This window comes from Phoca vitulina, unplaced genomic scaffold, assembly GCF_004348235.1.
Source record: "Phoca vitulina isolate PV1807 unplaced genomic scaffold, GSC_HSeal_1.0 scaffold19, whole genome shotgun sequence".
In the NCBI taxonomy this organism is placed as follows: Eukaryota; Metazoa; Chordata; class Mammalia; order Carnivora; family Phocidae; genus Phoca; species Phoca vitulina.
Window position 1 is genome coordinate 31,681,950 of NW_022589722.1, and position 11,243 is coordinate 31,693,192.

The 11,243-nt window shown below is 55.1% G+C and overlaps 1 protein-coding gene across 1 annotated transcript in view; it reads right to left on the minus strand.

The window, feature by feature from the left end:
• CERK (ceramide kinase) overlaps positions 1–10,213 on the minus strand; it is a gene marked incomplete at its 5' end in the record, with an annotated part of 40,775 nt that extends 30,562 nt beyond the window's left edge. The window contains one exon of the mRNA XM_032416924.1: positions 10,015–10,213. Within this exon, the coding sequence (XP_032272815.1) occupies positions 10,015–10,213 (199 nt within the window). The remainder of the gene's footprint in view (positions 1–10,014) is intronic.
• Between the last annotated feature and the right edge of the window lie 1,030 nt (positions 10,214–11,243).

The window sequence follows — 11,243 nt, forward strand, 5'->3', positions numbered from 1 at the left end:
CAACCAAATGAGAAAAAGAAAACCACACATTTTGAATACTTATTTGATATTTTTATTTTATACTATTAAACATGTTATAAACCAATCTCGAGATAGGATACTCACTCCTCATCGACAATAAATTCTACCTCTCATCTAACGCGTTACGAATTCCAAAGTAGCACGGAATGAACTGATCAGGTTTTACTGGTTTACAGGTTTACGTGTGTAATGCACACATAACTTGCTTGGGATGTCAAGTCCGTTCCACTCAGACTCACATGGAGACCGCCGCTGTCCCTCAGACAGACCGCCAGACACACACACACACCCAGGGTCTCCCCCATTTTCCAGCCTAAACTCTGCCTGCTCAGCACCCCCACCACCAGCGCCCCTGCCCTGTCCGTGATCACTGGGCACATGCACACACAGGCACACACCCAGCCGCTGTTCTGCCTCCCTGCTAGGTCACAGCGCCCCGAGGATGGGCCTGCCTCTGTGTGTCCCCACGGGCCACCGCCTCACGGGGGCCTGGCGCGCTCCCGCTGTGGGATGCATGTAACAGCAGTAACAATCCCGGCCGTTGTGAGTGCAGGTCTGTGCTAAATTTATAAGTGCAGATAATCCTCACGACGACGCGAGGGTAAGTATGATCCTCGCCTTACAGATGGACTCAACAGGAGACTTCACACGTCCCCACTTCCCTGGGAAGTCAGACAACTCGTCCAAGCCCCAGACGGTGAGCGGCAGGCCCAGAATTGACTTTGGCAAATCGACTAAAACACGTTCCTCTCCACCGTCCCTGCCCTGCCCGCACCTGGTCCCGAAGGGCCCCCACCTCAACCTCAGGGCCCGAGACAGGCCACAAGGGGTGCACGTGAACAGCCACAAACCATTCAGAAATTGGTGAAAAGACTTTTTTTTAAACAATAATCAGGCAGCAAGTACAGCACACTGTGTTCGAGTATCTTTAATTTTGAAGGACTTAAACTTTCATTTGTAAGAATATCCTTATAAATACTACACTAGGGTAGGTCATTTTGTTAGGTTTTGTACGTTTTATAAAGAATCCTTCTTCTTAGAATGCAGCTCACGTGAGCCAGACGTGAGGCTGCCACAAGTCTCCCCCCGCTCTCCCTAGCAGACCTCAGCTGGACTTAGACACGCCTCTGTGTGTTCAAGCTCACAGTGACGTCTTGTAATAACAATAAAGCAATCCATTTTAAGGGCCACTGGTACTGGTTCAAGTATTACAATTAATACAAACTCAGAAAAATGTTCTCATGTAATAAAGTCCTTCCCAAAAATGGTCTGAAATGTTGCAACCAAATCTTAGCTGAAAGTGCGAGCGCTTTGCTGACAACGGGTACACTTCCCCTGTGCTCCCCTTCACGAGGAGGGGGACTTGTGCCGCCCAGCAGTTAACCCCCCGATAAAGGTGAGGACCGAATGGCCACCACAGTCCAGCAAAGCCACAGGTGATGCCGGGGAGACCCGGCTCTGCAGCAATCCGGGCAGAGCCAGCCAGGAACAGCTGCAAGCACGCTGCCTTCTGCTGTCTCCCTTGTCACGTCTGTGCTGTACGCCCTTCTGTGCTCGGCATGACCTGCTCAGACTGAACTTGCTCCACAATCATGACTCAGATGAGAAACAGTGCCTGCCGACAATCAGCTTTCCGGCTCCAAGTTCCTGGACGAACCTGAGTGCCCACAGCGGCCTCGTGTCCAACAGGAGAGGGACTTAGTATGTCATTAGGATGGTACATGTGCATGAGTACACACACACACACACACACACACACACACACAAATCGGCTGGGGTCAAGGCGGTTGGAGCATGCCACTCCGCAGGGCCCCCAAAGACACCCAGGAGGCCTGACACGGGACCAGAACAAAAACACAATCAAGGGCACAGTTCTGTTCCACGACACAATGTCACACACCAGAGCCCTGTGCGGGAGGGAGGAGATGGGCTAGGCCAGGATTGGACCGAGGCACACCCCCTTCCTGCACCCAGTGGTGTGGCCTGATGTGCTGGGGCAAAGTCTGAGCCTTCTGTGTGCTCAGGAGGCAGGTGATGGTAAGGAAAAAAGAAGACGGAGATTTAAAAACATGATTCAACCATATGTGGTCTAAATTCACTTCAAATCTAACAATGGAACAGGTAGAAAGTAAAAGGATGGAAAAGACATGTCACGCAAACATTAATCAGAAGAAAGCAAGTGTTCGGGTGCCTGGGTGGTCAGTTGGTTAAGCTTCTGACTCTTGATTTCAGCTCAGGTCATGATCTCAGGGTCATGAGATCGAGCCCCTCATCAGGCTCTGCACTTAGCTCAGAGTCTGCTTGAGATTCTCTCTCTCCCTCTCATTCTGTCCCTCCCCCTCCACTTGTGTATGTGTGTTTATGTGTGCGTGTTTGCTCTCTCTGAAAGGAAGGAAGGAAGGAAGGAAGGAAGGAAGGAAGGAAGGAAGGAAGGGTGGCTTGTTAACAGATAAAGCAGTCCTCAGAACAAAGAAAGCTACCAGAGACAGAGACGGACATTACATAATGAAAAAGGGTGAACCCCAAGTGAAGACATAGCAATCCTGAACATGTATGCATCAAACAACAGAGCAGGAAAATACATAAAGCAAAAATTTATAGAACTACAAGGCAAAATAGAGAAGTCCACAATTATAGTTGGAGACTTCAATAATCAATAAAACAAGTACACAGATCAACAAGGATATTAAGAACCAACACCATCATCAGCCAACAGGATCCATCACATTTCTCCAAGAACAACAGAATACACACTCTATCAAGTGACTATGAAACATACACCACTATAGGCTACATCAGTTCAACACATTCCTTCTGTTCTTAAGTTACTTCACACTCTGGGGGATGTAGACAGGTTTGTGTGAAACTGGTCAGAGAGAAAGGAATTGGACCAATTCTGATGCCTGAGCCCAGTCTGCAAATGGATATGCTATCCCTCAGAGGGAGGATGGGCTTTCTGCTTACAGACCAGTGCATGATGGGACCAGAACCTAAATGGGTGTGTTTCCCAAATTGCAGTGTCAGTTTTTCCAGATGACCAGATTTGTTTGCTTGCTTGTTTTGAAGGTCAAAATATTTTTAGTCATCTGGATTAGCTGCTTTTACAATACATCACATGGTTATTCCCTCTTCACAAATAATGATTTAGAACAGGGTCAGCAAGCTGCAGGCCAAATCTAGCCAGCTGTCTGCTTTTATAAATAAAGTTTTATTGGCACACAGCCACATGAATTCATTTACATACTGTCTGTAGCTGCTTTTATGCTAAAACAGCAGAGTTGAGGAATTGTGACCCACAAAGCCTAAAATATTTGCTATCTGGCCCTTTAAGAAAATGTTTGGAGGCATGTTTTAGAGTAACAAATAAAAGTTAACCTTGAATAACCTCAGAAAAATCACAATGTTTCTGATCATGCTGGGCTACGGCTAAATCAGGGAATCTGATAATAACCGTGGCAAGTGCCCGAGGCAGCACCACAGGCGTGTCTACTCTTTCCGGCATCTGCTAAGACCGCAGAGGCTGAGCGCCTCTTCCTACAAGGGCGCTTACCCAAATCTGGAGAGATTCTCTTCTTTTCTGGAAAAGGTAGAGAGGATTGCCATTTATTCCCTATTCAGATGTACTGAGATTCCTCCCTATCAGAACATGCAGGTCAGAGCTTTATATAATCTGACTATCTGCATTACTTGCGGCTTCAGAATGGGGTATTAATAAGACTTCCATGGGTCACGTCGGATAAGCGTTTGGTACGCGGCACTTTAGGATCTGCGGTGTTACTCTTTGGGACTGTGGAGAATTTGTGGGCTTTGCACAAACCAGTCACTCCTGATGGTTTCAAACCCACGCCCCTTCAGAGAAAAGCAAGGGTGCTTAACAGCAAACAGAGCAAGAGATCCCTGGACACCCCTCCCACCGCCATTCCCTGCAGGGGCGGTGGGACCTGCAATGCCTCATGCCCTCTCCCCTCGCTGCTTGATGGGGGAGCTCCGGAGAATGGGGACGAGCTGACACTGGAGTCTGCCCTCCGACAGAATGCAGGGTAGAGAAAACAAATACATACAAAAATTTAAAAAGCAAAAGTCACCACACAAAGCAGAGAGAAACAGAGCTATACAAAACTCAGAGGAAGAAGGCTGCTGAAGGGCAAAGCCCCAGCAGGGCTGAACCTGGAAGGAGGGTAGGATTCGAACCTGGGACAGGAGGAAAAGCGTCTGGCAGGGAAGCCGCGCTGAATCAGAAGGCAGCAGGTGGGGCGGCTACCACGGGTCCAGATCACGGAGGCTGAGTGCGAGCCACGCACCTGCAACAGGACGCCCGCGGGGCCAGCGAGCGGCGCGTGTGGAAGAACTTTCTAGCAGAGCCTCAGTGCCGCTGCACCCAGCGGGCTCCTTCCTGCGCGGGGCCGCTCTAGAAGGGCTCAGGGTGCTCTCCGGACTTCTGATCCCACAACCAGGGTTCAGCCATCACAGGACTGTTCTGAGGAGGCGACAGAGAAGGAGAAAGACGGAAAGGGGAGGCCCAGAGGCGGGCGGTGGCAGAAGGCATCGGAAGCCGTGTGCGGAGAAGGAGAAGCACGTGCGCGGGGATGGCGACAAGAGGCGTGCGCCGTGACCCGGGGGCAGCACGCGGGAGGAGCAGAGCCGGCGGGGGGCACCCAGGCCCAGGCGCGAAGCGGAGAAGCCGCTGCTGACCGGTCGGAGCCGCTGGCCGAATCCAGCTCGGAATCGGGTGTCGTTCGAGACTTGGCACCAGAGCTCAAGAGAAGTCACGAAGCAGAGCAAAAGCCGTAGGCCCACGTGGTGCTGATACTCGGCCCGTGAAGTCAGCCCAAGACCGTAAGAGCGAAGAGCGCCTTATTCTGGCCCAATCTACATGTTCGAGAAACACATGCTGAAGGCAGAAACCGACTGCATTCCGTAAGAGAGCCCGCATGCCAAAGTCTGGGCTGGTGGAGAAGCAGCAGAAATCGGGCGAGGAGAGGAAAGCAAACACTATCACGATAGCAGAGTGTCTTAAACACACGGAAGACACCCTTCTAAACTGCGAAAGACCCTTCCTAGATACCAGTGTTCTTCCTTGACACAGAGGATCAAATAGGGTCGATGGGCCAAATGATAGATCCTTTTTTTAAAAACACTGTCAAAATATTGCCAGATTAATGTCCCAAACCAGCTTGTCGCAAGTTGCTCCGCCCTCCACGCTGCTTTGGTTTCAGGATCTCCCCAGACACTCATCACTCATCCTTGAATTATGTTCTTCTGTGAACAGCCTGTACGTATTCTTTGCAGTGGATTTTTAAAATCAATTTTGTTTTGAGAGAGAAAGAGTGTGTGTGTGCAGGGAGGGGGGTGGGGCAGAGGGAGAGGAAGAGAGACTCTTAAGCAGGCTCCACGCCCAGTGCAGAGCCTCATGAGGGGCTAGATCCCACGACCCTGAGAACACGACCTGAGTGGAAATCAAGGGTCAGTCACATAACTAACTGTGCCACCCATGTGTCCCTAAACCCATTTTTCTGTGTCCAAAATGTTTTCTTAATTTTAATCCTTTGACTGTCATATTTGTTGCAAATATCACTGCCATCATCTTTTAAATTATGGAGTCTTACCAAAAAAACTGTAAGATTTTTATTTATTGAAATAATCTAGATTTTTCTTTTTGTATAGATTCCATCTTGGTTAGTGAGGTCTTCCCATATTCCAAAATTATAAATTATCCTCTGTTTTCTTGTACTAATTTATCTTTACATGAAAATCTTCAATCCATCCAATTCTGATTTTAAGGAACTTTTATATCATCAATAAATAAAAAAGGCATTTGTAGTGTTCATGTAATAAAAGATTGCACAACCAAGAAAAATCACGTCTTAAGACATGAGCTTTCTTATGCTAGCTTTCGACTCCTAAATATGCATCCAAGAGAAAAGAAAGCATATGCCCCCAAAAGGACTTGTACGCAATGATCAGTATCTTTATTCATACAGCCAAACACTGGAAATGGTCCATCAAGTGAATGGATAAACAAACTGGTTTTCTCATACAATGCAGTATTACTTTGTGACAAGGAAGAACCAACCACTGACACATGATGAATTGCAAAAAGATTAAGTGAGATAAAGAAGCCAGAGACAAGAGCACATACTGCATGACTGCACTTACAGGAAATTCTATTAGAGGTTGACTCCATTCCTGGTGATGGAGCTGTGCAGAGACGCAGAGACGCAGAGACGGAGGGATGGAGCTCGGGAGAAGGTTCTGGGCTGGTTTGAATGTCCTGTATCTTGATGGGGTGTTGCTTAGGCAGGTGCATATATTTATCAAAATTCACCAAACTATACCCTTAAAATATGTGGATTTTACTGCCTGCAAATTATACCTCAATAACGCTGACCTTATTTATTTTTTGAAGATTTTATCTATTTGAGAGAGAGAGAGAGAGATCGCGAGCACGCATGCCCATGTGCACACATGAGCTGCGGGGAGGGGCAGAGGAAGAGGGACAAACAGACTCCCTGCTGAGCAGGGAGCCTGATGCAGGGCAGGACCTTGGGATCATGACCTGAGCCAACATCAGACATCAGACGATAAAGCTGATGTTAAAAAGTCACGTTTTAAGTGAGTAAATAGTACCCTGGAAAACACTCTGCAGTATGTTTCCCTAACTCTTCTTTCATGCATGTTTACATAGACAAAAACACCAAATAGTAGTCACTGCTTAAGGGTGAGACTAAGGGTGAATTCTATCTACCTGCTTTTCTGTCTGTGTTTTCTAGGTTTTAAGTTTTCTGTAAGTTATCTGTGGTTTGCCTACGTTTTGCTTGGCACCGCACAGGTGGTATTAGACGCTGTTTATAAATACAGCCGTGACCTGGCCAAGGAGCTCACCGCCAGCCGTGGGGCATTCCAGGTGGGGCCGGTGGAAGGGAGGGGAGGGCCCTCCTTCAATGGTGGAGCCTGGGCCGTGGTGTCTACCCCCCTGACCCCTCCAGCCCGGACACACGCACACACGCACGCACGCTCCTGCCAGCCCCGACCCTGACAGAACGCATACAACCCAGATGTAGCTACAGTCTGTTTCAAGTTCAACTAGCACGACCCACTTTGAGCCAGGACGCCTCTGCGCAGTTTCCTGTTTTCGGTCGGCTTTACTTCCGACCAGGCCGGCACCCAGGGGCACTGGCTCTCACCGCATCCTTAGGGACAGGGCGGCCCTCCCTGGGACCAGAAAACCCTGCCCCTCCCAATTCCTCGTCCTAACCTGTCTCTCCAACACCGAGCCACGTTGACCCGCCGAGCACAGGCCTGGAGTAAAGAATAGCTCCCCTGGGCACATCTTTCGCCTCTGTGAGCAATTCCAGTTTTTGTGTCTGAAAACAGCAGTGATATTCTCAAGACACAGGAGGGTCACATGACATAACCCGAGTGGCCGCACCCCGCCCAGTGCACACGGTGGCCCTGAACCCCTTCTCTGACCCCCTGCTGCGGCATGCCCAATGCACTCCTTCCCCATCTGTCCCTGGGAGCCAACTGAATGAAATGTCCCGTGGGCTGGTCCACGTCGGCCCTGCTGACCCTCCTGATCTCCAGCGTGCAATCATGTCCCACGGGCCTGCTTCCTTTTGGGGGTGCAGAGTAATGGGGAAACCCCAAAGAGCTGGTGCAGCCCTCTCTGCGCCTCTCACCATGCTCTGCACGGTGCTGGGAAGCACAGGGCGTGACGAGAACAGGACCCTTCCGGGAGGAGGCCCACCGGCCCGGGCTGCGCAGCCCTCGGCCTCTCCAGGGAGGGAACCAAGCTCTTGGTTGAGAAGCTCCGGCTGAGCCCCCACCGAAGTGCCTCCACGGTGTATAAAAGCCAAACCACCACCATCCCAAGAAAGAGGGCTGGCGGCCGTGGCAGTGAGCACTGGCAGAGGCAAGCAGGCCCGCAAGGCCCCGCGTCTGGCGACCAGAAACCACTGGGAGCCGGCGGAGGGCGCCCACGCTGAAAGCAGGCACTGAGGGACTTCCCACCCGGACAACCCACAGGGGTGGGGTGCTGACGCCCGCGGGAGGCCACACTGCCACTGGCTGGCTTGGGACCCACCCAGGGGTCTTGTGCGGGTATGACACAGAACGGCGGCGGCATGGCTGCACGGGAGAGCCCCATCCTGGAGCCCCGAGATGGAGAGAACAGCTCAAAGCCCTTGGGGCCAGGCCAGGCACCACTCACCGCAGCATGCGAGGGCAAGAGCGAGACAGAGGGCCCTGGTGGGTGGTGCCAGGAGGCCCGAGGGTGAGATCTGAGGCAAGACATTTCTCCCAAAGGGACCTCAGTAAGATCACACGGGAGTAGACTCTCAGCCACCCCGCCACAGAAAGGCTCTCTGCAGGGACCGGAAACCAAGTGCTGGTCTTGGGTCGGAGGCCACCCTTGATCTTGGCCCCGCCTACGTTTCAGCTCTGCCCACCCCTCCTCCAACCCGCTGAGCCTCACAACCTCTGCGTCGGGAAGCTCCTGCAGCACCCTGACCATCCCCAAGGCGTCTAAAAGGCATCCTAAACTCTGCCCAGGAGAGAATCCCGACCTCTGCAACACCCACCCCCAATAATTAAAACAATAAATCCCCAAGTCTCCTGCCGTGACTTCAATGGACTGCAAACCTGGACCATGCTCCCCTCACTCAGCTTCTGCATTTTAAGCAGACCCCGCTGTGCTCACCCCTACTCCTGCCCCGACTGGGTCAGCAGCCTCCCCACTGCACTCGCTTGCACCTCCTCGGTTCACTCTGCAGGGATCCTTTAGGAAGGCTGAGCTGGATAAAGCCCTCCTGGGGGCTCCCAGGCACTCACAGAGAAAGAGAAGTCCCACCTCAGCCCCCGGGATCCATAGCGCCCCGTTTCCTCTCCCCCACCTCCTGGCTGGTCTTAGGGCCCTCGCGGTGCTTCCCAACTGCACCACCTCTCCCCTTGTGCACGGTCCCTCCAGGTCTGCAGTCAAGTGTGGCCACCTAAGGGAGGGCTGCTGGCTGCCCCTGGACCACAGCCACCTGCCTCCCCTGTCAGGGTGTTCTCCTCAGACATACGTGTCTCTGCGCGTGCACTCCTCTGTCTCCCTTCCAGGGAAAATGATCCATTTCGGCAGGGACTCTGCCATGTGCACGGAGCCAAGGCTAGGATACCACGGCACCCTCCCAACAGGCCCTCTATAAAAACTTGCACAAGACAAATGAATGAAGTGAAACACACCCACACTGGTCAGCCCTGGGCTTCCTCTGCCTTGGAAGCCTCTCCCCTTTCCCACTGTCCAACACCCCTTGGGGCATCCTCCTCCCTCCTTCCCAGGATCAAATGACATCTCCCTCATCAGCCTCCTCCCATCCCTCTGCCAGCAGACAGCTCTGCCCGGGAGCCCCTGGCCCCTTCTCCTTGGGGAGAGAGTGTCCCTTGGGCCGGGTGTGTCCTTTCCATTTTTACCCAAATTACACTTCTTCAAGTCGGGAGGGCCTCTGAAGGTCATGTGTCCAGCCTGTTGTACCAAAATCAACTCCCGACCGCGCCCCCCGGAGCACAGCCCAGACGGAAGGTCGAGAGCCCCTTCCTCCTCTTTACAACGGGAATCCCCGACCCTGCAGGGCTGCCTCTCTGTTTGGGGCCCCCGCTAAAGAAAAGCGTCCGTCCTTGGTTTAAACCGAAACCGAGTGCAGGGCGCCCACACCCCTCGGGATCCATCCGTGACCGATCTCATCCCGAAGGTGCCCTTCAGGTCCCCGGGGGCCGGTCTGCGCGATGCAGCGGCGACCAGGCGACACCGCCCGGCCCGAGGCTCGCCCGCCCGGGGCGCATCCGCGCAGGGGACCGCGGGCGCCGGATCTCCGGCCCTCCCCGCCCGCACCGCGCCGACTCGCCCTTTGTCACCGGGTCCCCGGAGCGCACATCCCCCCCCCCGGTGCCGGGCCGCGTCCGTGCCCCCTCCCCGGCTTCCCGGCCGAGCCCGCGGGCCGCGGCGACACTCACCTGCGCCGGGGGCGCCGGCTCCGGGCCCCGGACTCCGCCACCAGCGCAGCAGCGCCCGCGCGGGGTCCAGACTCACGGCGCAGCGCTGCCGCTTCACCCACAGCACCGAGCGCAGCGGCTCCGCCGCCCCCATCGCGCCCGTCGCCCGCCGGCGCCGCCTGCTCTGCCGGGCGCAGCACCAGCACGGGGCGGGGGCACGGGGCGCCGGCGCGGACGCCGAGGGGCGCGGGACCGTTAGCGGCCCCCGGAGCCCGGGCGGCGGCGGCGGCGGCGCGGGGCGCAGGGGCGGGCGGGGCGGGCGGGGCGCGCGGGGCGAGCGGCGCTTCGTCACCGTGTGGGCGGTGCAGGCGCTTGGGGCGCGGAGGGGGCCGGCGCGGGGTGGGGTTGAGGAGGGGGCCGGGGCGCGAGCGGGGGGGGCGGGAGCGGCAGGGTTGGGGGGACCGAGGAGCGGCCGGCTGGGGGGAGACAAGGGGGTGGGCGTGGGACCGAGGAGGGGGCTGGGGGGCGCGGGGAGGGGGCGGGAGTCGGGCCGCGCGGACCCGGGGCGCTGTCCCGGGATCGTCCCGAGGGCGCAGGCCCAGGAGGAGGTGGCCTCCCCTCGCCGCTGGTCTTAGGGTCCGGGTCACAGTTGCCGGGCCTGGAGTAATGCCTCCTTGGTGGGTCGTAATGACAGGCGGGGTCGGGGTGGCCGGTGGCGCAGAAATGCTGCGTGGGCGGTGTCCGGGGTGGCAGGCGGGCCCGGCCCTCCGGCTGGGCGAGGGGCACCTATGCCAATCCGGATGCGGCGCCGATGGGCGGCTTGATGTCCTCTCCGGAGCTGGGCTGGCCCTGCCTTCCTCTCAGAAGGAAGCTCGAAGGCCTGGACAGGCAGCCATAGGAGATGCGAGCCCTATTGCCAACCCCCCCCAAACTACCATAGGTTCCTCTGCTTACAGGCCCGGGGGGGGGGGGGGCAGGTGCCGCCCTCCGCACATTGCTGAGGGGAGCAGTTTTAGGCACTGGGGACTCAGCAGGGGAGGGATGGGGCAAGCATTTGAAGCAGGCGGTCTGGGTTAAGGGGCCCCCTGTGCCCTGCACACCCAGGCTGAAGATAGATTGCCCTGAAGAGGCATGTTGGGTTCACAGGGCTACCAGCGTCCAGCCATCCTTTACTGCGCACTGGACCATGTGTCCTGCCTGGGTTGGGGACTTCAGAGAGCAGCTAAGGGTCCCAGAGCCCCTGCAGCCCC